General features: G+C 37.3%; 1 protein-coding gene across 11 annotated transcripts in view; it reads left to right on the forward strand.

Moving 5' to 3' along the window:
* The window catches only part of UBR2 (ubiquitin protein ligase E3 component n-recognin 2), a 123,860-nt gene that overhangs the window by 70,910 nt on the left and 25,607 nt on the right, over positions 1–27,343 (forward strand). For 6 of the 11 annotated variants that reach the window (XM_060614358.3, XM_060614357.3, XM_060614361.3 and 3 more), the window contains 21 exons: positions 101–264; positions 354–453; positions 2,747–2,875; positions 3,959–4,142; positions 6,851–6,912; positions 7,568–7,678; positions 8,615–8,680; positions 10,072–10,194; positions 10,335–10,398; positions 11,349–11,473; positions 14,507–14,559; positions 15,761–15,863; positions 16,858–16,906; positions 17,343–17,497; positions 19,158–19,260; positions 22,219–22,328; positions 22,440–22,520; positions 22,847–23,025; positions 24,037–24,236; positions 26,242–26,335; positions 27,003–27,164. In XM_060614358.3, coding sequence (XP_060470341.1) covers positions 101–264; positions 354–453; positions 2,747–2,875; positions 3,959–4,142; positions 6,851–6,912; positions 7,568–7,678; positions 8,615–8,680; positions 10,072–10,194; positions 10,335–10,398; positions 11,349–11,473; positions 14,507–14,559; positions 15,761–15,863; positions 16,858–16,906; positions 17,343–17,497; positions 19,158–19,260; positions 22,219–22,328; positions 22,440–22,520; positions 22,847–23,025; positions 24,037–24,236; positions 26,242–26,335; positions 27,003–27,164 — 2,417 coding nt within the window. Of the gene's footprint in view, positions 1–100; positions 265–353; positions 454–2,746; positions 2,876–3,958; positions 4,143–6,850; positions 6,913–7,567; positions 7,679–8,614; positions 8,681–10,071; positions 10,195–10,334; positions 10,399–11,348; positions 11,478–12,899; positions 13,065–14,506; positions 14,560–15,760; positions 15,864–16,857; positions 16,907–17,342; positions 17,498–19,157; positions 19,261–22,218; positions 22,329–22,439; positions 22,521–22,846; positions 23,026–24,036; positions 24,237–26,241; positions 26,336–27,002; positions 27,165–27,343 lie in introns of those variants that run through there. The other 5 variants (XM_060614365.3, XM_060614366.3, XM_060614367.3 and 2 more) reach the window with 5 other exon arrangements.

The following is a 27,343-nucleotide window of genomic DNA, read 5'->3' on the forward strand; positions in this document are numbered from 1 at the left end:
AGGTTTAAACTTCAAAGAGCTAACCAATATTGGTGACTTTTTTTTAGATTTCTAGTAAATGGGTTTTGATTACCATGTACTCTGATATACTTCGTCCTAGGCTCGGATGCTCATCACAGAGGAAAACCTAATGACCATTATCATTAAGACTTTTATGGACCATTTGAGACATCGAGATGCCCAGGGCAGATTTCAGTTTGAACGATATACTGCTTTACAAGCCTTCAAGTTTAGGAGAGTTCAGAGCCTTATTTTAGATCTCAAGTAAGCTTTTGTTGAATTATCCAACCACTTGCAATTTATAAAATGTCAGTGTTTACCCATATATTCATTGCTATTTTTATCTTGTTCAGGTATGTGTTAATTAGCAAACCAACTGAATGGTCAGATGACCTGAGGCAGAAGTTCCTAGAAGGATTTGATGCCTTTTTGGAATTACTCAAATGTATGCAGGTATGTATAAACTGACACATTTTAAAGGGAAACACTGGGGGCACCTGGGTGTCTCAGCTGATCAAGCGTCTGACTTTGGCTCAGGTCATGATCTCATGGTTCGTGAGTTCAAGCCCCACATCAGGCTCCTCACTGATAGTATGAAGCCTGCTTAGGATTCTCTCTCTGCCTCTCTCTCTCAAAATAAATAATCTCTAAAAAAATTTTTCAAAAATAAAAGGAAACACTTTTCTTTCTTTCTTTTTTTTTTTTTTTTGGTTCATTGACCTGAACATCTTTTTATATTATTTTCATTTGGGACACATTTCTAAAAGAATAATTTGGGTGACTACAATTTGGACCAAGAAGCTCCTCTTTAATTAGAAACTCTTAGCAAGGTGTAGAATGAATGAGATCCCAGCAGAAGTTCTGGCATCTGCTGTGTTGGGTTTTTTTTTTTTTGGTTTTTTTTTTTGGTTATTCTTTTGGTTACCATTAACATTCTCTTTGGGGATTGTAATTTTACAATTACAATATTCTACAATTTTACAATTACAATCTTTTTAATATTAGGCTTACGTGGAAGCATTGTCAAGTTAATTATTTAAGAAACTATAATGTTTGATTTTTTAGTTTTAATGTTTCCATATTTCTTTTTCTCTCCTTGGTGTGATATTTGTATAATACAGTATAGATCTTATTCCCCTATGTTTAATTCTCTTCTTTGGAAACACCCCCATATACAGAACAGAATCTAGAAACAGAAGCCAACTGGTGTATTTAACCAGTTTTAACTGTAAGAAGGTAGATGATATCCCAAAATATCTGAGCTGCACCGTTATGATTCTTTTAATAGCTATCCAGCTTTCGTAAGCAAGAAATAGCAAAATTGACTGATCATTTTTGGAAGACATTCTAGTTTCTGTGTTGGGTGGTGGTTCATGATGTTTAGTTTATTATAATACTTCTGTGTTTTTTCTTATATCTGTAGAAACAATATCTACTTTGGTCATTTTATTTATTTTTTAAATGTTTTTATTTATTTTTGAGACAGAGACAGAGTATGAGCAGGGGAGGGGCAGAGAGAGAGGGAGACACAGAATCCGAAGCAGGCTCCAGGCTCTGAGCTGTCAGCACAGAGCCCGATGTGGGGCTCGAACTCATGGAGTGTGAGATCATGACCTGAGCTGAAGTCAGGCGCTCAACCGACTTGAGCCACCCAGGCGCCCCCACTTTGGTCATTTTAAATACTTTAGTATCCTCTATTTTCTGTTATTTAATCAGTTCTTACACACCAAGAGTAGTTAGGCTAGGTTCTAAAAAATGATATTCTTTTTTTTTAATTTTTTAATGTTTTTATTTATTTTTGAGAGACAGAGACAGAGCACAAGTTGGGGAGGGGCAGAGAGAGAGACACACAGAATCTGAAGCAAGCTCCAGGTTTGATCTGTCAGCACAGAGCCCAACACAGAGCTTCAACTCATGAAGCGCGAGATCATGACCTGCGCCAAAGTTGGACACTTAACTGGCTGAGCCCCCCAGGAGCCCCTAAAAAATTATGTTCTTAATTAAGATTCTTTCAAAAATGTATATTCGTATGAAATAATATTTTACTTTCTGTTTTTCTTTTGTTTTCGTTTTGCTTTTTTTTCTTTCTTTTTTTTTAATGTTTATTTTTGAGAGAGAGAGAGAGAAAGAGAGAGAGAGAGAGAGACAGAGCTCAAGCAGGGGAGGGGCAGAGAGAGAGGGAGACACAGAATCCAAAGCAGGCTCCAGGCTCTGAGCTGTCAGTGCAGAGCCCGATGCAGGGCTCAAAACTGAGCCGAAGTTGGACACTTAACCAACTGAGCCACTCAGGCACCCCATGTTTTGCTTTCTTTTAGTGTCTGAGAAATTTTAGTTGCAGATTCAGAATAAGTATAAAAATTTTGTTGCAGTATATTGTAAAATATATTTATAAATTCAGTAACATTTTAAAAGCCTATCCAATTTCTTCTAATAGTTTGGTCTGTAGATGATAGGGTTAAAAATAATTTGAAGGATTGTTGCAGTGAAATATACATTTTATTGTTTAAAACATAAAAAAAATTGCCTCAAATAATTTGTTTTATACTGGGATTTTTAATTTATATTTTAGAGACTGTTATATAAATATGTAATTTAGAGTTGGACTTATACTACTTATTCTTGTTAAAACTTCTACTTTGTATGTTTTTGTGATCAATATATATTTCTTCTATATTATTTCTTAAGTGCCCATGTAAGAGAACAAATATAATTTTAATCCATTTTAAATCTTTTTGCTTCCTTTAAGGGGATGGACCCAATTACACGTCAAGTAGGACAGCATATTGAAATGGAACCAGAGTGGGAGGCAGCCTTCACACTACAAATGAAATTAACACATGTCATTTCAATGATGCAAGACTGGTGTGCTTTAGACGTGAGTTTCCTCTAGGGGTAGGGGGTAAGGCGATAAATGGAGGGGGGGAAATAAATTCCTCAGTAAATTCTGAGGAGATCTGGAGAGGGTAGTAGTGATACTTAACTCATAAAACAGCATATTTTCCTCTTACCTATAAATTCCATAAAAGTTAAAATTCTGAATCCTCAGGAAAAAAATTGGAAAATAGAGGAAGAAATAATCCACTCTCTCTCTTCTCGTATGTTACTATCTTCATTTTTTCTATAATCCCATCTAGATTTTGAGCATATAAAAAGAGTTTAGAAATTTATCCAAAAGTAAAGCTTTACAATTGTTACATTTGTCCTGTCTTAAAATTATTTTGCTTTCCTTTGGCTATAAAGTCTAGATGAGAGCCTGTGTAAGTTGAGAGGTAAGAGAAGACTTCTGTGAGATCTGAACTATGTGTAAGAGTTAACTGGTCAAAGAGTAAAACATATTCCTGGCTGAGAGACAGCTGCATCATGCTCTGTGATGAGAAAGAGTATGGTTGGTCCAGAAGCTGTGAGAAGGCTCAGGTTGGAGCACAGAGGTTGAAGGTAGAAAAGTGGACAGGTGCCTGACTTCGCAGGGCCTTGGAAAGAAATTTGGGTTTTATTCTAACAAATTGATATGCCACTAGTGGCTACCAAGCAGAAAAAGTGACATAACCCAGTTTACATGTTTTTTAAAGTTATTCTGTGTGGAGAATAGATGGAGGAGGGCAAAAATAGATTTAATAGATGGTTGGCTTTCCTTTGAGTTACTGGAGGTGATCAGTGGCCAGGTTTGAGAGAAATTTAGAAGGTGAAATTGCTGGTTTGGGAATAGATTGGACAGTGGGAAATGAGGGAAAGGAGAGTATTGGAATAACTTCTAGATTTCCGCAGCTGTATGGAGATGTCATTCACTGAGACAGGGCACTGGAAGAGGGAGAGTTGGGGGAGGGAAGATTGAATTTGGTGTTGCCTATATTGATATTTGAGGTACTTACGTACTTACTCTTCGTCGAATTTGAGGTGCTTATTCAATGTTGTAGAAACCCAGCCTTTTGAATAACTTACAGAAAACCCTCTTTTTTAGGAAAAAGTGTTAATTGAAGCTTACAAGAAATGCCTTGCTGTATTGATGCAGTGTCATGGTGGTTTCACTGATGGTGAACAGCCAATCACGTTAAGCATTTGTGGACATTCAGTGGAAACTATCAGATACTGTGTTTCCCAAGAAAAAGTTAGCATTCACCTCCCAGTTTCTCGCTTACTTGCAGGTAAAGCATTTCTCCCCTTCCCCCCCCCCCCAAAGGACCCTGAAATCATTTTTTAAATTGTTGTTTGTGACTAATATTTATTGAGCACTTAGTACACATTATACTGAGAGTCTGCTAAGCATTGACTTAATCACCATCCGCCTGTGAGGTAGGTATTGTTATTGAATTTCCTTCACGGATGGGAAGACTGAGACACAGAGGTGACTTGCTTAATGTTATGCGGCGAGAAAGAGAGTGGGGATTGTGAGGTGGTTTGGCACCAGAAGCCATCTTTATAACAACCATACCATAGCACTTCTTCAGACTTTTTTTTTTTTTTTGAGAGAGAGAGAGAGAGAGAGGGAGAGAGAGAGAGAGAGAGAACACATGCATGAGGGAAGGGCAGAGAGGCAGAGGGAGAGAGAATCCCAAGCAGGCTCTGCACTGTCAGCACGGAGCCCAATGCAAAGCTTCAACTCACAAACCATGAGATGATGACATGAGCCGAAGTCAAGAGTTAGAGGCTTAACCTGAGCCACCCAGGTGCGCCCCCTTCAGACTTCTTCACTGCACTTAATCACCTGTTGTTACTGCTTAACTCAACCCAGATTCAAGGTCTGTGTTGTTAAATTCAAATTGCTGTATCACTTAAGTGATTGCTGGTAAACTGAAACCACCCCCAAATTTTTTTCTCTCCCTCCAAGCTTATTTATTGATAACCTTTTTAGGGATAGTTTTTTAATCATGAGTGGTTGATTTACAAGTCATTTATATTTGGTACGATATTTGAGGCTGCCACCTTGCAGCAACCAAAAACTTTGAATATACATTCGTCCATCTCTGCAGACTCATTTCAGTGTAGCTTCCTTCTGTATTTCTTGATTGCAGGGATTCTTTTTTTTTAATTGTAGGAAATCTTATCCTGCTCACATACTGTTGTTCCCTTTAGTTCCATTTTTAACTGAGAGAGTAGAAAGAAGTTCTAAAGGTAGCTATTTTTACTCATTGCAGCATTTGTAATTCATCTTAAGTGTATGGCTCAGTAACCTAATATGACGTGAAAGTGGGGTGCGTGTGTGTATGTGTGTAAGAAATTGTAGAGAACTGATACCATTTCTTCCTTAAACGTTTGGTAGAGTTCGTCAGTGAAGCCATAAGAACCTGATACTTTCTTTTTTGGAAGGTTATTAACTACTGATTCCATTTCTTTAATGGATGTAAGTTAATTCTAGTTATCTGTTTCTCCTTGTATGAGTTTTGGTAGTTTGTGTTTTTCAAGAAACGGGTACATTTCATCTAAGTTATCAAATTTGTGGGCATAGGGCCATTCCTGGTATTCCTTTATTCTTTTAATGTCCATGGGATCAGGACTAATAATCCCTGTTTTCTGAAAGCAATTTTTCATTGTTCTGACCATTATCCCATCTTCCTCCTGCTAGAGCCTAGCATTAGAATAGTCTTCTGGAAGTCGTGAAGATTTAAGATAACTTAGCCACCTGGATATCGGTAGTACAACAAATGGAACAACAACCAAAAAAACAAATGGAACAACAAAAAAACACTTAGTATGAAATTATGATTGTGGGAAGAAATCTCTTATTTCTGTAACTTGTTCAGGCCCAGTTGTGTTTCTGTGAGTGCTTTGAGCATCCTGAACCTGTTGATAGTCAATATGAGCAGGTAACAGCGTGGTGTTGTGGAAGAGTATTCAGCTGGAGTGCGGGAACGTTGGTCCTGTTTACTGCTCAGCTGCTGATCTTTGCTGCCTTTAAAAATCTGGTTGTATGATGGAGGCTGATGCTGATAGTTACCCACAAGGAAAATAGTACCCTTCAGATGTACTAATTTCTGCCTAGGTGTCTACCGCTCTCAGACCTTCTCAGTGAACATTTTTGAGCATTCTACTCACTGTTGATAAAGCTTGGCCTGAATGCTTATAATCTAATTGAAGAGCTAAGGACACACATACAAAATAGTTCAAGAACAACTTGGAGTGTGTACTAATGGAGGTTGAGTGTCAGAGTGTCAGAATGAGACTCAAAATGTAGGTCTTCTCGGGTGACAAAAGCCTTAAGCCAGGCTTGACCCACATGGCCAACATCCACTGATAAGATTATAAAAACCATTCCCTGTTTAGACAACATAAACAGGATAATTAATTCTTAAGTAACAGAATTAACTAAGGTGGAGCTATACAACAGCCCTTTGCAGTCAGGAATTTAAGAGGCTTTGATCTTAAACTGGAAGTTCTGGGGAACTTAATTCTGAGATCAGGACCCACGCAGACCATGAATCCCAGAACCAGTTTCCCTGTTCACTTGCCAGAAGGATCTCTCCTACTATACTTTAAATGGGAACAGACTCCATAGCCCAATGAAACATGACCCTTCAAGTTGGCATAACATATATAAATTGCTTTAATAGTTCTATAACTGCTTTTGTGTGTTTGTATGTCTAACATTTATCTCCATAAAATGTCATCCGTGTATATCAGTACATGTAATTAAGACTGTGGTTCTAAATGTGCCTTTGATCCAGAGGTTCATTAGAATATCAATTAAAAAGCTTCATTTATGGATGCAATTCATTTTCTATCTTAATTTGTAATGGGATAAGTTCCCAAAGAAAAAGAGAAAAGAAGTTAGATACAAAGTTGAGTGAATATTTAGGACTTTTTTCTAAGTGACTTGCAGTTGTAGAAATACTTTTTTGTTTATTCTTCCATGCAGGTTTACATGTATTATTAAGCAAAAGTGAAGTGGCATATAAATTTCCAGAGCTACTACCTCTAGTAAGTAGTACTAACATTTAAAAGTAAATACCTATGTATTATGTTCCATGTATTTGAAATCAGTTTGAAACAAACTTTATTAAACAAGAGTTCTCCAGAAAAACAGAACCAGTGGAAGAGTGTATCCACATGCATGTGCACATGGGTATGTAAGTATGGAGAAAGAAAGGGACAGAAAAAAAATGGATTTATTGTAAGGAATTGGCTCATGCACTTATGGGCCTGACAAGTGTGAAATATGCCTGCCTGGCGGTCTGGCATGGCAGGCTGAGGACCCAAGGAAGAGTTGATGTAGTCTGAGGACCAAAGGCAATCTGGAAGCAGAATTTCTTCATCCTGTGTTTTCTCTTAAGGCCTTGAACTAATTGGATGAGGTCCACCCACATTATGGAGAGTAATCTGCTTCACTCAGAGTCTACTGATTTAAAAATTAATCACGTCTACAAAATACCGTCACAGCAACATTAACTGGTGTTAATCAAAAACGGTACCATGGCCTATCCAAGTTGACACATAAAATTAACCGTCACACGAACATACTTTGAGTAATTTTAACTACTGTTTTATATAAAGTTTCCATCCCTATCAACCAGTCTTCTTTATAGAGTTGAGATTTTTGAGTATTTTTTTTTTGTTTTATTTTTTGTCTTTACAGAGTGAACTTAGCCCACCCATGTTGATAGAACACCCTCTTAGATGTCTTGTTTTATGTGCCCAAGTACATGCAGGAATGTGGAGAAGAAATGGGTTCTCTTTAGTAAACCAGGTAAGTGTATTTTTAGTTTATGAATAGTTTTCATCCATTCCTTTGACTTCTGTGAAGGTTGTAATTTTCAACATACTTAAGTCATTGAAAGTTGAGTAACTATATTAAAATTGTTCAAGAAGATAAATGTAATGTTAAACCAAAATGTTTCTTGGAACTTTTATTCATATTTTGTCAAGAAACAATATCAAAAGTACAAATGAACTTAATTTTCTTGATATTTAACTTGAGATCATTTTTTAGAACAACAAATGTAATATAATAATTCAGATTTCATCCCTTTAAATTGTGGTAAAAGTTCTGTTAGATGGTTGTCAGAGGGGAGGGAGTCGGAGGATGGGTAAAATGGGTGAAGCTGAGTGGGAGGTATAGGTTTCTAATTTTGGAGTCAGGATGAGAGGCACAGCATAGGGAATAGAGTCAATGGTATTTTAATAGTGTTATATGGTGACAGATGGTACCTATACTTGTGAGCACAGCGTAACGTGTAGACTTGTCCGATCACTGTCTTGTACACCTGAAACTCATGTAACATTGTGTGTCGACTCTACTTCAATCAAAAAAAGCTCTATAGTAATTAGCTCTGAAATTGAGGTTTTAAGTTTTAGACTTCATCAAGTCTTGGTATAGATAAGGTTTTCCCCCCATTTTTCGTAGCTATAAACCTTACAGAAGTAACTTTCTTGGGAGAACCAGAAAGTTAGCTGCAAAATGTGAACCATACAGTGAACACTGAAATCTCAAAATTTCTAATTAATTAATCTCTGCTAAGATAGCATTAACTGTTGAGGAAGCCACATTGTGTGTTGGTGCGTGTGCACACACACACATTCACACTTGCATTGAACCCATGTGCTCTTGGGGATTGGGGAGAGGAGGGACCTGCACAAATAAAAACCTATTTGCCCAATGTAATTATTATTTTTTTTTTTTTAGATTTATTACTACCATAATGTGAAATGCAGGCGTGAAATGTTTGACAAGGATATAGTAATGCTTCAGGTAATGAATTAAAAGCATTAAACTTACAGTTCATTGGGAATTGTTTTCCTTGTTATTTCTACAGAACCCAGTCACTTAGGATTACTTCCAAATCTGTAACTTTAGCCTAGCCTTGTCTACTGAGCTCCAAACTCATATGACTAAGAGCCTGTAGAACATTTTCATCTAGATTTCCTGGACACATCTCAGATTTAACATATTCAAACTACTCTTATTTCCTCCATACCTTCCTCCTATCTTGTGTTTCCTATCTTGCGTGTATTGTTCAACAGTGTATATAGTTGTTAGAGTCAGAAACCTGAAAGCCGTCCTTTTTTCATTGTCCCCAACCCCCTTAAAGCCCCAACCCCCTTAAACTGATTTGATTTCCAAGGCTTGTAAAACTGACCTTTCTTAAAATTCTCTGAAATTGCCATGCTCTGTCTTAAGTCTTAAACTCTGCACATTTCTTTCTTTTGCTCCCTAGTTTGCCCACCCTACCTCCTTCCTTTTCCATTTACCTAGTAACTTGTTTTCCTGCATGTCTAAGTGTTCAGGGTCACTTTCTCCAGAAAGCCATTGCAGACACACAATAATGTGGCTACGTATCCCATTTGGGAAGGCCCATAGCATGGTGCTCATCCCCAGCGTAGCTTTCATAGCTCTGGATTGTGGTTGCCTATTTACTTTTTGTCCCCTCCACTAAATCATGGCAACTATATCTTAGTCCCTGTTTGTCTGTTGTGCATAGCACAATACTTATCACATAGTAGTTTTTCCATATTATTGCTGTGGATTGAAAAATTATAGAAAAGTTATGGAATATAAATTCCAAAAATGATTGGTTCAAAATAAATTAAAATCCAAGTTGATTTAGAATTTATACAGATGAAATTAAAGGAGAATTAAACTAATACTTAAAAGCTGTTACTTCAGTTAGTATAGTTTTTATCAGCAAAAATTAGTTTGAGAGTTCTTGGTAACAGTCTAATATCATGTATATAAAAAGTACTAGAAGCTTAATTGCCATATCACATTTCTCTCTGAGTCCACATACTAGACGGTGACAGGAGAATGCTGAAATAAAACTTAAGAACTGAATTCATGGGGTTGCAAGTAATTCAAAGCGTTAAAAGGAAAGAGAACCTATAGTCCATGTTACTCTGATGTGTTGGTTTAGGGGAGGGTTGTTTTGTTTCTATTTCATTTTGTTTTACCAACTTAGATTCTTGTCCACACTTGTAGCTTCCACAAGTAGGGAATTGGGCTAAATGGGTTTTCATCTTGTATTGGGATTGGTGACTAAGCTGTTTTCACCTATGCAACCCAAAATATCTTTCACTAATTATTTAGTAACCCTTTTGACCTCCCTCTTTTCCTTTATCTCAAACATTAAAAAAAAAAAAAAAAAGACAGGTGTCTCTATGATGGATCCGAATCATTTCCTGATGATAATGCTCAGCCGCTTTGAACTTTATCAGATTTTCAGTACTCCAGACTATGGGAAGAGATTTAGCTCAGAGATTACCCATAAGGTAAGAGCATGTTTTATAAGCCCGTTTATAAGCCTCATTTAAAGAAGTATCTTCCATTCTTTTGGGGTACATTCATCACCTGAGATAATACACTACTGGTATTCTTATCTCTGAACTTTCTCTCCCCCCACTTGCTACAGGATGTAGTTCAGCAAAATAATACTCTAATAGAAGAAATGCTATACCTCATCATAATGCTTGTTGGTAAGTTTGGATTGTTTGCGACCTTTATAAATTACATTGGCTTTTGTGGTGGCAAATAGTTCAGAATTTCTGAGCTATGTTTCTTTTAGTTGAGCGGTTCTTCAGTTTGGGGGGAAGGTTAGAGCATCCACGTCTTTCTCCCCTCTGGTTACCGTAGCACCGAGAGTGATGGTCCTGTGGCAATTTGGAACAAGAGAGTAGACCCACTGAAGTAGAATTATCTGAAAGGCTCCTTGTCTGAGGAGAAAGAAGGGAAACAGAAGAGCAAGCAAGAATAGGATATTTAGGATCTATTTACTGTTACTTTATATCTTAGGGATGTTTCCTCCCATGGTTTTGTGTCACAAAACTGTTATCTTGGCTTTAGATACAATAATAATAATAATAAATTAATAGAGACATGTGGCTAATAGATGCAGGTTTCTTTTCTTACTGCCTGTATTTTCAGTCTTGTCACCTCCATCTTTCCTATTCTTTTATCCTATACCTTCCCCACCTCCTCTGCTATTTTAGACTCTGTTAGTTCGTAGAACAGAGAATCCTGGCTACTGTCAGGAGGTGATATCTTATTTGCCACTAGATAGAAGGACAAAGGAAGGCTCCCCTCCCTGCTACCATGTGCCACATGGCGGGAAAGCAGTTTCCGAGGCTACTGGTTCAACTACTGCTGTACCACTTTTCTACTACATCCAGTTCCTTCCTGCCTTCTGATCCCATTCTTTCAAAACAGCAACCAGAGTTTTCTCTCCTTTGCCCAAACCCTGCACTCACTTGTTGTGTCTGAGCCTCAGAGGTTAAGAGCTGCTCTCACCCTAGCTTGTTGCCAAGCCAGTTGCTACCTTCCCATTGCATAGAAAGAAAAATATATTGTGTTGCATGAATTATAAGTATATACTGCTTAAGTATGCTGGTTATGTTAAATGTGTGGATATGTACTTTTGCATTGACAGGAGAGAGATTTAGTCCTGGAGTTGGACAGGTAAATGCTACAGATGAAATTAAGCGAGAGATTATCCATCAATTAAGCATCAAACCTATGGCTCATAGTGAACTGGTGAAGTCTTTACCTGAAGATGTAAGTACCTATACCTTAAAAAAGAAATTTAGAAATTCTTCCCTCCCTGTCAGGCTAGTGTGTAGAGATTACTTCTGTATACCTTTTCCAGTGATAAAGACTACAGTTCTAGGACATGTATAACTCCTACTAGTCGCTCTTACTAGAAATTATTAGAAGGGTGCTTGGCTGGCTCAGTTGCAGAGCATGTGACTCTTGAACTTGGGGTCATGGGTTTGATCCCCATGTTGGGCATAGAGATTACTTTAAAAAAAATGTTTTAATGCTGAAAAAAAAAAGAGAATACTAGGGATGGGGGATAGAAAAGAGCATAGAAGTAGAATCTCTTACAGGGAATTCTTAGAAGAGATAAGGATGCTAAATAAAAGTAAACCTGGTCTTGGGGCGCCTGGTGGCTCAGTCGGTTGAACGTCCAACTTCAGTTCAGGTCATGATCTCGTGGTTCATGAGTTCGAGCCCCGCGTTAGGCTCTGTGCTGACAGCTCAGAGCCTAGGCCCTGCTTCGGGTTCTGTCTTCTTCTCTCTCTGCCCCTCCCCCGCTCACACTCTGTGTCTCTCTCTCTCTCTCAAAATAAATAAACATTAAAAAAAAAAAAGTAAACCTGGTCTTGAGAACTGAATTTATGTATCCAGTAGATAAGGGCTTGTTATAGAGTCTTTACTACAAAGTTGCCATGGGTGGTGTAATGTTTAACCTAGTGTATTGGAGAAGGAAGTGAGAAAATACCTGCCCGGCTGTGTTGAGCAAACTGAAATTTTCCAGAGCTTTTTCCTTCTGAAGCATTCAAAAACTCTTCTTAGGGAGCCATCTCTTTTCCTTCTAGTGAATGTAAAATAATGTTCACGGGCATTCAGAGGCTAATTATAACTGTTTCTCCTCTAGGATCTCAAGGTCTTTGGCCACCTATTTTTCAGCCACAGGGTTTTTCAGATAGATAACCAACACTTATGGTTAGGAGTGGTCCTTATTTCCTTGAGGCTTTTCAAAATGTTTCCCCAAATTTGAAACATAGATCAAAACTTTCAACCTTAATGGTCATTCTTCTGGGATTTAAACCCCTATTTGTTTCATAGTAATACTTCCTTTAAACTTTGCATTATGAAAAATTTCAAATATCTATAGAAATAGAAAACATAACAGAACCCATCTCCAGTTTCAACTAGTCTTGTTTTATGTTTACCCCAACCATGAATCCCTGCCCCTCCCACCCCCGGATTATTTTGTTAAGAATGTCAAGTTAAGCCACAGATGACCATACACGCTCTCCACCATCCAACCAAAACCACAGCGTGAGTTTGCAACAGGGGAGGGAAAAAAAAGAGTCAAAACTTCCAAGGCCCTGGTTTTTTTCTTAAAAGTACTTGAAAAAGGAAAATTCATTTGTGTTTTTTATTTACATTTAATATTTTTTGTATGTATTGTTAGGGGTCAACCATTTTTAATGATCTCAGATGACCAAACCAGCCTTTGGAGTGTTCTCTGTTCTACTTCTGACTTTACTTGTGGTGGACCCATGTTCGTTATAATTCCAAAGGAGAAAAAAAAAACTTTGAAAAAAAAAAAACAAACAGAAACAACAACAACAACAAACAGTCTTAATTCCGAGCATTCCAGTAACTTTTTTTATGTATGTACTTAGCTGTACTATAAGTAGTTGGTTTGTATGAGATGGTTAAAAGGGCCAAAGGTAAAAGATTTCATTTTTTTCCTTTTTTGTCTGTGCTGTTTTATTTATTTTTTTGGCCTGTTTGATGTAGGTGTACTGTTGTACAACAGTAATCCAGAATTTTATTTTGCTGAGCTGTTCTAACCAAAACAAAACAAAACAAAACAAACGAACAAAAAGCCCAGAATACCAGATTTACCATTTCATCTATAAATAGAATTGTATGTGTGTAAAACAATGGTTCTCGGCCAGGGACAACTTTGCCCCCACGAGACATTTGGCCAGATCACCACTCAGGGCAGGGTCGTATGGTGCTCCTGGCATCCAGTGAGCAGAAGCCAGAGGTGCAGCTGAATATCCTGCAATGCACAGGACAGAACCCCCATAGCAAAGAATTGTCTGCTCTAGATGTCAGGGCCAACATGGAGAAACTGGTCCAAAAGGACTTTTAGGAAAACTTGTCTATCCGTATGCCACGATCACACCTAAAAGAACAATAATTAATAATTTCTTAATACCACTAGATATCTAGTCAGGATAAAAATTACTTGTGCTTTTTTAATACAGGAAACGAATCCTGAGTTGCTAGATGAGAAAGCGATTACAGTTTCACTTCGACTTTAGAATAAAGAAGAATACAATTTAAAACAGCATTTTAAAATACATCTTGTACAAAGTAATGGCAACTATATTTGCCAAACATTTTTGACCAGAGAATTCTTTAATTAGAATTCCTATTTACATCTTGTTATGAATAGGATATGATTTCGGAAATGCTGTTTTACCAAAAATAGATAAGAAATTAGTGTAACCTTCACGAAATGCTAAATATCTTACGTAAATTTTAAATGTTATGTGTACTTTGTGCTTTTAAGTTAATTCCTTTTGAAAGCTGTCACCTTGAAACCGTAGGATAGTGACTTATTTTTAACTGTATGAGTTTGAATGAATGTTAGCTTATCAACTAAATTTCCCTTGTTATGTATTAATAATTATGTTTACTATGGAATCCTCGGCTATAAAAACTGGGATAATAGTATAGCCGCTTCATAGAGTTGCTGTGTAAGGCTTAAGAAGAGAACAGCACAGGGGCACCTGGGTGGCTCAGTGGGTTAAGCATCCAGCTTCAGCTCAGGTCACGATCTCATGGTTTGTGGGTTTGAGCCCTGCATTGGACTCTGTGCTGACAGCTCAGAGCCTGGACCCTGCTTCTGTGTCTCCCTCTCTCTCTCTGCCCCTCGTTGCTCACGTTCTGTCTCACTCTCTCAAAAATAAAAGTTAAAAAAGAGAGAGAGAAAAGCACAATGTTTAAAGTGCTAGCAGATACACAATTAACATGAAACACACTTGTTTCTCATACTGTTAGGAGAACAAGGAGACTGGCATGGAGAGCGTAATTGAAGCAGTTGCGCATTTCAAGTGAGTTTACTTCCTGTTGTTTCCAGTTCAGTTGTTTTTAATATATTAATTTTTCTTGGCGTTTCCTTTGATGGAACTGAGAATGAAATTGTTGCCTTCAGAGAGTGACAGCCTTTTCAGATACATAATTCTGAACTAGATTTCTCACTGTCCTTTCACTCTTCTGATCTAGCTCTTCACTCAGTAACTAAAATTGATTTATGAGAATGTTCGCTGTGCTCAGAACCAGTGTTCATAGCTGATAGTTTCAGAATAATTGACATTAAACTGAACAGATGACCTAAGGCAGTGCATTGAGCTTTCTTAAAACTGCTTTCTTCGTTTTCATTTGAATGTGCCTCCTAAGTTATGGGATGGCCTTTGAATACTGCCTTCACTCTTCCAGTGCATTGCCCAGTCAGTAAACCAGTTTATCCCCACTAAGGTTGTTGAGGCAGCTTCTCAATGCTGCTTTTTCCTTGCTCCCACCCCAACAGTAATGTCTTTATTTTTGTTGATTATAAAGATACAATATATGGGGACATCTGGGTGGCTCAGCCAGTTAAACATTGACTCTTGATCTCAGCTCAGGTCTTGATCTTGGGGTCATGAGTTCAAGCCCTGCATTGGGTTCTGCACTGGGTGTGAAGACTAAAATTAAATTAAATTAAATTAAATTAAATTAAATTAAATGATACAACACTTGCTTTTAGAGAAAATACAGAAATATATATATAATATATATAAAAGGTGTATATATATATATATATATATATATATACACATATATATATATAAAAGATTCTCTAAACCTTAAAATTGTACCTACTTTTTTCCACTTCTACTCTGATAAGTAGAACTTATCAGAGATATCTTATATATGTCAAAATTTAAAAATTATTATTACTTTTAGTGATGTTCAACTGTTTAGAGGTGTCGTAATGTGCATAACCTATTCCCTATAGTTAGACTTTGAATTGTCACTACAATGACCATCACATTCACCTGTCCAGTTAGGATTAATTCAAAGTGGATGTGTCGGGCAAAATGATGTACATAGAGCTTTGCTGTAGATTGCCAAAGTAACCCATAGAAAATAGTAACAGCTTACATCCACCAGAAGTAAATGAGAGCTTTGATTTTTTTATTCTGTTATCTAAGCTTGTGTCATAAATTAGTGTATGACTTTAGTAATAATATTTTAAGGACTTTTTTTCCGTAGAAAACCTGGATTAACAGGACGAGGCATGTACGAACTGAAACCAGAGTGCGCCAAAGAGTTCAATTTGTATTTCTATCACTTTTCAAGGGCAGAGCAGTCCAAGGTAATTGGGAAAATTAAAAGTGTACTGAGGAAGAGCTGTGTTTCTTTGTTTTTCCTAAACAACTTTTACTGCTTTTCAGAGATTGAAAAAGGATACATTTTTATTATAGGAAATTTGAAAAATATACAAAGTATAATGAAGGAAAGTATAGATTACCTAAAATATCACTTCCTAACATTTTGGGTTCCCCCTCCCCATGTATGCTACATACATAAGATCTATATAATTATATACATAACCACACATATGTAATTGTATTTTACTGGCTTTTGAAGACAGATTGTCAACCTATGTAATAGTCAGTTAAGCCATTTTATGTTCATTTCAGAATTGCTACTACTTAACATGTTTTCCCATAGAAATTTATGGAATTTTCCTCATGAGTCTTAGTCAAATTTTGTCTTTTAGCAGTCTACTCTTAAAATACTTTTTCAGTAGATGCCGTTAATTAAACTTGAACATGAAGCTTTTGTTTACTTTTAGATGCGTGTTGCAGAGCTCAGACCCAAATAACTTTTTTGGTTTTGGTTTGTATATGTTTCCCCTGCTTTTTAAAATAAGAAAGAACTCCTTGGGGTTTGGGGGGTGGGGGGGATGGTTAGTGGGGAAAAAAAATAACCTTGATGTGTCGGTGTGGGGAGGGGGGGACTATATATAAAACTAAGGGTAAATCTCTTCTAAAATCAGAAGATGAGAGGCACCTGGATGGCTTAGTCAGTTAAGCATCTGACTTCGGCTCAGATCATGATCTCATGGTTCATGAGTTCGAGCCCATCATTGGGCTCTCTGCTGTTAGCATGGAGCCTGCTTCAGATCCTCAGTTTTCCGCCTCCACCTCTCCCCCCACCCCCGCCAACAAAAAAAAAATAATAAAGTAAATAAATAAGTAAAATGAAATCAGAAGATGATATGACAAAGACTAACTTAGTAGTTTTGGGTATTAGGTGGTTGTGCATTGCTAATTCCCTGTCCAAATGTCTTCCTTTCTTATTAGGCAGAGGAAGCCCAACGGAAATTGAAAAGACAAAATAGGGAAGATACAGGTACTTTTAATCTTTCTAAAACTCTCTTGTCAGTCTCTTCTCCTTGTTAAACGTTTTCTATCGACTATAATGATTATCCTTGATGAAGTGAAAGATTTAAATATATGCTTTCCGAGGGAACATTCAAGGCTAATAAATATGCAAATATAGGAATAATTAGTACTGAGTCACCTTTGGGTTACTGATTTTGTCTCAGATCCTAAGACATTTCTAGGGAAAACAAAGCTTTCCTCTGTACTGCTTCTATTTTTGTAGCTGTTTTTATGCATTTGACCTTGAGAAGGTAAAATATAGTTTTAACGTGTATTAGTGGATATTCTTTGAATGAAGACCTATCAAAAGTATCTAATACAGGGATAGGTTTGTTTGGTTTTGTTTTTTTTTTTTTTTTTAAACATGTTCTACAAAGAAACCAATAATAACTTTATTTGTGCAGCACTTCCACCTCCAGTTCTGCCTCCATTTTGCCCTCTGTTTGCAAGTCTGGTAAACATTTTGCAGTCAGATGTGATGTTGTGCATCATGAGGACAATACTGCAGTGGGCTGTAGAACATAATGGATATGCCTGGTCTGAGTCCATGCTGCAAAGGGTAGGTTTGAAGACATTTATTACTTATATTTCTGTGTGTTTTTGGTAAAAGCCAGAATATTCTTGTCCATATCTATATACAGACAACTTAGCACAAAATGCCATGTTACCTTAATTTGAAATATAGTAATATTATTACTGTTTTTTGTGTCTGACAGTGAAAATGATAGCCAGACAGATATGTTTTTGTACCACATGGTTGTGGTTCCCTTTTCTTGTTGGCCTATCTGCTTCTCATTGATTGTTGGTGATATGTCTTTGTTTATGCAGTACTCTGACGTTTGTATAATGTGTTATCTTTGACCTGTGTTTTTTATTTAATTCCCTCAAAACCCCCGTGGGTTCATCAGTATCTGTATTTTGCAGTTGAAGAAATTGAAACTCACAGACTAATGGTCTTATAGCTAGTAAGTGACATGTCTAGAACCTTGTTGGTATTTTACTTTATAGCTTTGATGTAAGTCATTCTTGAATTATTTATTTATTGAATTCACACAACATCCCTTTTGGGTAGATACAACTTTTTCCATTATGTAGATGAGCAAGTCAGTTTTCAGTGAGATTCAGTCAGCTTGTGCGTGTCACTCAATTAGTAAATAACATAATAGTAATTATTCAGTTAATAGACTTAGCCTACTCTGTACCTTATTCTGTGCTAAGTACTTTTACGTACAATATTTGCAATCTTCAGAACTCTAAAGGGAAACTGGTTTTTTCCGTTTTAAAGATGATGAAATTAGGCTCAGAGGGATTCCCTGAAGCCATGTAGCTTGAAAGCAGTGAAGCCAGGATACAAATGAAAGTGAGCATTCTTCCAGAGCCTTCTTCCAAAGCTACTTTTCTTTCCATTGTCTCAGCAGCCTCAAGTATCTCATTGGCTAAGATGTGTGTATACTTATACCCCCCTCCCATTTATAAATATGCTTAAAACGTAAAAGCACAAAGCTATGGTCTACTAGAGACCATCAGTATTATCTGAGCAAAAGATTTGTCGGAAATGATGGAGAAAAAAAAAGAGTGAAGGCTATTTACCTTTTGTGTACATTTGCTTTGTGTCATTCAAGCTAACCTAATTCATCCAAGTCTCCAACAGCCACAGTAGCTCTTTGTGTGGGGAAACGAACAGACGCCCTACATACATCTCCTTCAAAAATTGAGGAGCAGGATAAGAGCAGTAAAAATGCAAATAGACTCCGTGTAATTTTATATTTTCTTAGAAGCCTGGTAAGGAATTTTTTGCGAGATATAAAGAAGAACTGTTAACATCATTATAAGTTACGTGGCATTAGAAATAAAAGTATCTGTCTTTCTGAGATGATTAAGATTTTTAGTCCTTAGAGAAATTTAACTAGAGAGTATTGTAGACTAGCTCATTACATGATAGATGCTTTCAGCTCTAATTATTTGGCCACTGAGATTCTTTGAAGATTTTTTTAAGACCATAGTATAGGGATAGCATAAAACTGAAAAGTACATATTATATGAATGGTTGGTCAGAGTTTGAATTTAATAAAAATTAGTACTTCAGCCTGTTTTTTTACTGCACTTGGTCTTCAGTGGTTTGCTTTATCTTTTCTCAATAATGAACATTTTTGTTATTTCTTACAAAAATATGTACTTGGTTTCTGATTTACTAAAAGTTACAAAATATTTTATTTGAGGTGTTACATTTAATTGGAATGGCACTTCAGGAAGAAAAACAGCATTTGGACAGTGTCACAGAAGAGCATGTAGTAACATTTACCTTCACTCAGAAGATATCAAGTATGTATATACACTTTTTACTAAACTAATTCAAGATACCAGTGATTTTAAATATGGAATATAACCTCTTATTTGCTCATGTAAATTCTAAACAGGTTATAATGGATCCAAATTTCTGAGGCTGTATGTATTCATCTGTGTGTTAAAGGTACTATATCAGATCCTGATATATATTCATAAAAATACTTAGGGACTGTGCATACTTAAAATACATAAATTTTAATTTATAAACTGAAAACCTTAATGAGGAGTCCTTAGTTTGAAATCAATATAGTGCATACATTTAAATTCTCACATATGCTTTTGAAAACACAAAGTATGCTATCAGGATTTCACTTCTACATTATTGCTATTACCTTATAAAGACACTGAAAAGAAGAAAACGTGCTATAGGGAATTAGTGTATCATTTTATATAAAGTAATGTGATTTTTTTCTCAAAGGCCAGGAGACTTTTTTTCTAGCTTTTTTTTTTTTTTTTTTAATGTTTATTTATTTTGAGAGAGGGTGTGCATGAGGGAAGGGGCAGGGAGTGAGAGAGAGAGAATCCCAATCAGGCCCCACACTGTCAGCATAGAGCCTAACGCAGGGCTCAGTCTCCCCAACTTGAGATCATGACCTGTGCCAAAATCAAGAGTCAGACACTTAACTGACTGAGCCACCCAGGCACCTCTTTACTAGCTTTTTATTATTAAAAATTTTAAACATACAGGCAAGAGTTGGTACAGTAAACATCCATGTACCTACCACTTAGATTCAGTAATTAGTACTTTGCTATATTTACTTTAATATTTGCACACTTTTTAAAACCATTTGTTTTAGCCATCGTGTTTCTTCTCTAAGGAAAAGGTTTTCCTTTACTGATTTTCAAAATAAGCAGTTGGTCTAAAGTTGCCTTCAGTGGTGACAACTGTAAATCTTTTTTGTTTGCTTAGGATGGTTGTGTTTTTGGTTTTTAATATTACTCTTGGAGGGCACCTGGGTGGTTCAGTCTGTTGACCTTGATTTCAGCTCAGGTCATGATCCCAGGGCTTTGGGATTGAGCCCCGTGTCGGGCTCCGCACTGAGCGTGGAGTCTGCTTAAGAGTCTCTTTCCCTCTCTCCCTTTGCCCCTCTCCCCTGCTCACATGCTCATTTTCTCTCTCTAAAAAAAGAAAAAAATACTACTCTTTGATTTTTATTTATTCAGTGTTTTATAGTCACATATCAAGATTTCCTTTTTAAAATAGTTTCTTTTTGAAGCTTAAACTGCCAATCTTGGTCACTGGGAATCTATTCAATTGGCTTCACTGTTCTTTTGACCCAAGCCCATTAGTATTTGCGCACCACATTGCTTTCTGGCACAAAAGATGCCCCAGGCGCATTTGTGCTTTCCCTGCCCCAGACCTACAATCATCCATTTGCTGAGGTATTTTAAAGAATTTGTGGTGGTATCCTGAGAGTGACAGTAGGTGTTATGACAGGAGTGGTCTTATTTGCTGCTAGTTCTCTATTTTTCCCCTTTTGCCCTCATCCAGGAAAGTGGGAGGAAGACAGGAAACTGCCTTTCCCCACTGAAGACTATGTTGTTAGGTGCCAGCCTTTCCCTATTCTTTTCTCTGTCAGTATTTCTTTCTATGGATTAGCATTGTATCTTGTGCCGTCTTTTTTTTTCTTACTTCAGGATAACCACACAGAAAACTCCCTAATTTCATCCACTCATCACTATACAATCTCAGATTCTGTTTCTCTTTTTGTCTTTCTTTTCAATAATCATCATTTTCTCTGAACATTCTTTATATTTCTCTTTAAATTTTTTTAAATGTTTTTATTTATTTTTGAGAGAGAGAGAGACATAGCGTGAGCAGGAGAGATACAGAGAGAGAGGGAGACACAGAATCCAAAGCAGGCTCCAGGCTCTCAGCTGTCAGCACAGAGCCCGACACGGGGTTCGAACCCATGAACCACGAGATCATGACCTGAGCCAAAGTCGGGCGCTTAACCAACTGAGCCACCCAGGCGCCCCTCCTTATATTTTTCTTTAAACATTTTATATAATTAAAACACACTGTTTAGGGGCGCCTGGGTGGCTCAGTCGGTTAAGTGTCCGACTTCGGCTCAGGTCATGATCTCACAGTCCGTGAGTTCTGGCCCCGCGTCAGGCTCTGTGCTGACGGCTCAGAGCCTGGAGCTTGTTTCAGATTCTGAGTCTCCCTCGCTCTCTGACCCTCCCCTGTTCATGCTCTGTCTCTCTCTGTCTCAAAAATAATATACGTTAAAAAAAAAAATTAAAAAAAGAAACCACACTGTTTAGAGTCAAATCCCTAAACTATAGCCACAGAACTTTAGATCTGAAAGAATATTAAAGAGCGCATAGTTTAGTCTCTTCCCCTCCTAGGAATATTTTGCCTAAATGGCAGCACTTAAAGAAAATCAAGAACTGGACATTTCTGACTATAAAACTAAATCAGCTAACATTAGATTAAGTATACTCTTGAGATTATGGACTTGACATGTATGTCTTTCCCTCAAATAAAAAATAACTTACAGAGAGAGAAATGGATTTTATTTTGAATCTAGGTTTTATTAAAAGACCAAAACACATTGATATATTTTTACACACACACACACACACACACACACACACACCTGTAATCCAGCTCTTTTCTTAGACTTTGTAAAATCTGAGGTAGTCCTTTCAGCTGGGTTTTTATTTAATCTTGCTAAAAGCTATGTTAAAATAATCATTTGGTGTAAGATGTCCGTTTTGAATGATGAAAGCATTCTAGTTAACAATTTGTTTGAAAAGTACAGATATATTACATTTTTAAGAAATATTGAAAATCTCTAAAAAGCAGAGCTGTAATTAAATGATGGGCAGATGATGTTATAAGCAACTTTATTTATCTTCTCATGCACAGTAATAAGCACTGTGAAGTGGTAGCTGTTGTTATCGTGAGTTTTCTTTTTTCTGCCTTAGAACCTGGTGAAGCCCCAAACAACTCTCCTAGCATACTGGCTATGCTGGAAACACTACAGAACGCTCCCTACCTAGACGTCCACAAAGACATGATTAGGTGGATATTAAAGGTAAAATTTCCTGCATCGCTCTGCTTTTTTGCAAGAAACATTCAGTGTTTGTTATCTTTAAATTTTGATAATATCTCATAGCTTCCAAATAACTGATCCTTTTTGTCATAGACTTTTAATGCTATTAAGAAGATGAGAGAGAGTTCGTCCACCAGTCCCGTGGCAGAGACTGAAGGAACCATAATGGAGGAGGTATAAGAGGCAGCATGTGGTCCTACTGCAGCATTGTAGCAAGTTCACTATAAGTAATTTAATTTGTCTGCAATAAGTTGGTAGTTGATATTCACAAAAAATGTGAATTCCAAGAAACGTGCCACTATTTGTTTATCTTTATTTATTGTAGCAATTTTTTTTGCTCTGCCTTTTTTTTAACAGGTTAAAAAAATCTTTTCTCTTGTTTAGATAAATGAGATTATAAAATAGTTTTTAACCAGTATTTACAATAAAGATAGTTCTCCCTTGGGGTAAAAATGTGCATTTAGCATCTAATGGTCTAATTAAATGAAGCATAATTTCAGAGTTCAAGAGACAAAGACAAAGCTGAGAGGAAGAGAAAAGCCGAGATTGCCAGGCTCCGCAGAGAAAAGATCATGGCCCAGATGTCTGAGATGCAACGGCACTTTATTGATGAGAACAAAGAACTCTTTCAGCAGACTTTAGAACTGGATGCCTCTGCCTCCGCTGTTCTTGATAATAGGTAAAAAATAATCAACATTTTTTAATCTCTTGACCATTGGTTTCTCAACTAGAAAAGATGTTGCTTTTCTTCCTTAGAAGTATATTTTTGAGGCGCCTGGGTGGCTCAGTTGGTTAAGCGTCTGACTTCAGCTCAGGTCATGATCTCGTGGTTCGTGGGTTCGGGCCCTGCTCAGGCTCTGTGCTGACAGCTTGGAGCCTGGAGCCTGCTTTGGATTCTGTGTCTCCCTCTCTCTCTGCCCCTCTCCCGCTTGTACACTCTCTCAAAAATAAACATAAAATAGGGGCGCCTGGGTGGCTCAGTCGGTTGAGCGTCCGACTTCGGCTCAGGTCATGATCTCACAGTTCGTGAGTTCGAGCCCCGCGTCGGGCTCTGTGCTGACAGCTCAGAGCCTGGAGCCTGCTTCACATTCTGTGTCTCCCTCTCTCTGCCCCTTCCCTGCTCATGCTGTGTCTCTCTCTGTCTCAAAAATAAATAAACATTTTTTTTTTAAATTTTTTTAAATAAATAAATAAACATAATATATATATGTGTGTATGTATATATATATATATATATATATATATATATATTTTTTTTTTTTTTTTTTTTTTTTTTTTAAAGAAGTACACTTTGAACCCTGAAGTAATTTAGAAGGGTTGGTAGGTAAATTTTACAGCTTCCAATTATAGGAATTACTCTTAGAATTTGAATTTATTGATATGTTTATACATATATATCTGACTATAGATACCATGTTTCTGCTCAGGATGATGGGTCACACAGAACACCCTTGACAGTCATAAAAGAATGAGTGCACTAGGGTCAGTTAAGTGAGTGTCTGGCTTCTGTGTTGCATATTGGATTGCTGTGAGGATTACAGGAGATGGTTTGATCTATGTGAAAGACTTCTGCCGCTCAGATCATCAAAACCACATGTGTGGAATATGTACCTATCTGGAGTCCACTGTTTTATGATTAAATGGAAACTTCTTAGGCTCATTGATGAAACTCGTACACTTTTTATTGCAGCCCTATGGTTTCAGATACGACACTTACAGCATTGGGCCCAGCACAAACTCAGGTCCCTGAACAGAGACAGTTTGTTACCTGTATATTGTGTCAAGAGGAGCAAGAGGTGAAGGTGGAAAGCAAGGCAATGGTCCTGGCAGCATTTGTTCAAAGATCAACTGTATTATCAAAAAACAGGAGTAAATTCATTCAGGATCCAGGTAAGTCATTCAAAGCTAGATCCTCTCCTCCCCCTTAATGACTGCCACTCAGGTGTGACACAGAAATTTTATTAATCTAATAATAACTCTGTAGTGTTGGTGGTGTCTTAGGCAGCTTTACCGTAGGCAGAAATTTTCCAGTTGACAGATGTGGAAACACTCCAGCAGGTTAACTATCAGTCCTGAATTACATAGCTGGTAAATAACAGAGATTCAAAAAAAAGCTTTTCTTTGTGATAGAACATTAACATACTTGGTACTTAACAGTCTTTCCCATTCTTTAGCACACTTGTAAAGTCTTAGTTGGCACACTGAAATAATAATAATTTTGTCTCATGGATCGATCCAAAATGGAACCTCTTGGGAACGGTTGTGTGAGTTACGTATGTGAGAAGCAGTCCTTGAGCCAGATTCTGATGTGAAGTAGTGATAATATCACGGATAGCGTTCCCCAGAAAGCAGATTCTTGAAGTAGAGATTACCGTGCAAGGCATTTGCTTGGAAGAGCCTTGGAATCAACATCTCTGGATGGAGAGGAGGGAAGCAGGTTTGGGCAAAGGGAAAAGGTGAGCTTCAATGCAGTCCCCCAAAGGCCTCTTCCTACCCTATGGGAACTCTGGAGCTGGATGGCCCTTTGGAGGTGTCCTGAGTTGGAGCGAGGGGGACTGGTCTTTAAACCCCAACACTGATCAGTGACTGGTTGTGGGCCACCTCTGGAAAGAGGCGTGACTTTGAGTGAAGCAGTTGTCCCTTAAAGAGGAATAACAATTAAGTGCCCTCTTCCAACTGCTGAGGAACGAGTAGGCCATTCATTCCTCCAGGGGCATCTAAGCTGCACATTATTGTTTCCATCACAGACACTTTGATATCAATACTCTTAGATTTGTTTCTATGTGCATATGCCTCAAGACTTCCAGTAAACTTCTTGAGAGTAGGAGCTGTGTCTTAGGAATTTGCAAAACGCTTATTTAGCAAGTGCCTTTTACATTGTAGAATTGAAAGCCCACTTATAGGATAGCCTTTTCTCCATAAGGAAAGTCTTCACAGTCTGGATCTCAAGCACCTAGTTGAGAAGGACTGATCTGCTTCATCTTAAAAAATGATCATTTCAACTAAGCGGTTTATAAATTTCATTCTAGGCCAAAGATAAAATTATCAATTTTATTTAATTAGTTATTTTGTGAAGAAAAAACTTGGGCTGTCTATAAGCAGGTTTTCCAAATGCTTTCACAATTTATATCAGAAAAGATTGTATTTATGCTGTGACATTTGCACTGTTCTGGTATATAAGCCAAACTGAAACTTGAGTAATTGTTTGTAGAATGTTGTAGAATTTCTAAGATTACTAATTTACATAGAGAATTCCAAAAATTCCAAAAGCAGCCAGGCACCCATCTTATGTTTATATTCATGTTTTCATCTCCTTTGAATATAAAAAATTAGCACCAGAATGGAAGGCTCTGTCTGAATTACTCTCTTTCCCATCTGGGCTGCTGTCCTGGACATTTTGCTCCCCCTTTGGCTCTCATTTGTGACTCTCCTTTGCATTAGTGTATTTAGGCAGACTCTCCCCTAGGGGGCACCTCATTGCTGCCACAACACCTTTACTGTGACCCAGGTGTCCTAAAGTATTAAAGGCAGCCCAGTGAAGAATATTCCTCTTACCAGCTCAGGGCTTTTGGAGGCAATGGGAGTCTCTCAGTGCCCTGAAAGCGTGGAATGTTCAGAAGATTGGATGTACATAATACAGAACTCCAGTTTCAGTTAACAATTCAGGGATGTTTAATTTGCTCAGGATGATGAAAATTAGAGTCTTGCTTTCTCAATAATCCAGGGTCTTGCATAAATTACTAGTATCTCAAAGGAATAAACTAGCATTCATTTCAAGTATGCGACCCCATATCAAGGATTTCACAATTTAAAGTTGTACATTTGTTATAGGAAGATTAAATGCTTGGTTTGTTTTGTTTTGTTTTGTTTTTTGTTTGTTTGTTTTGTAATGCAGAAAAATATGATCCATTATTCATGCACCCTGATCTGTCTTGCGGAACACACACTGGTAGCTGTGGGCACATTATGCATGCCCATTGTTGGCAAAGGTAATTTATATTCTTAATATTAGTCAAGAGAAGCTTATCCGAAGGCTCAAAATTAACTTTTTAAATAAAGGAAATTTCATTCTAGAGAAAGGGAGAAAGAACTAAAGATGGTAAAGGAAAAACTGTGTATCACTGCCTGATAACAAAACTGAGTTGCTTTGTCATATGTGTTAAAGGAGTGACTTAGAAGCTTCATAGTATATCAGCTATATCTTTTAATATGGGGATCTGTGTGACCTAACAAACTGGATGAAGAACAAGATTTTTACGGTGGCATAAACCCTAGATGAGTAGTGTCTTCCCAGGGTGTGCACTCTTGATTCTAAAGGTGTTAGTAACTTGCCTTGTTACTTCCTGAGATTGTCGTGGCTCCCCAAACTAAGATGGGATCACCTTGAATTTGCTCTACTTTGGTACTTTCTATGCTTCTGCAAAACCAGCAAATCAGTATGATTATTCTGGCACTGTGCTCATTGAATTATCATGTACTTCCTCTAAGAAGTAGCCACCAGCCCTGGGGAAGTGACAAGACAGCACAGGGACCAAGAAATTTGGAGATGTAAATTCTTGTATTGTGGAAACAAATTAGTTAAAACGTTGAAGCTTGTGGCTCTCATTAAAAAGAATTACCGTTGTTTTTGATACCTCATGTTCTCTAATTGTAAAGGTATTTTGATTCCGTTCAAGCTAAAGAACAGCGAAGGCAACAGAGATTACGCTTACATACAAGCTATGATGTAGAAAACGGAGAATTCCTCTGTCCCCTTTGTGAGTGTTTGAGTAATACTGTTATTCCTCTGCTGCTTCCTCCGAGAAATATTTTTAACAGGTAAGTTTGGGCTCGTAAAACCTTTGTATTTAAGCAGTAGTTTCCTTTGAAGATAATGAGATAATTAAACCAGGGTGGGGGAAAAATCACTCTAGGTAATTGCATAATGTTGTCCAGAAACTTTTTTATTTAGTCATTTCTTCTGGTAGACCAATGAAATAAGATTTTGGTTTTTAAAA

The sequence above is a fragment of the Panthera onca genome, chromosome B2, assembly GCF_046562875.1.
Source record: "Panthera onca isolate mPanOnc1 chromosome B2, mPanOnc1 haplotype 2, whole genome shotgun sequence".
Taxonomy (NCBI): Eukaryota; Metazoa; Chordata; class Mammalia; order Carnivora; family Felidae; genus Panthera; species Panthera onca.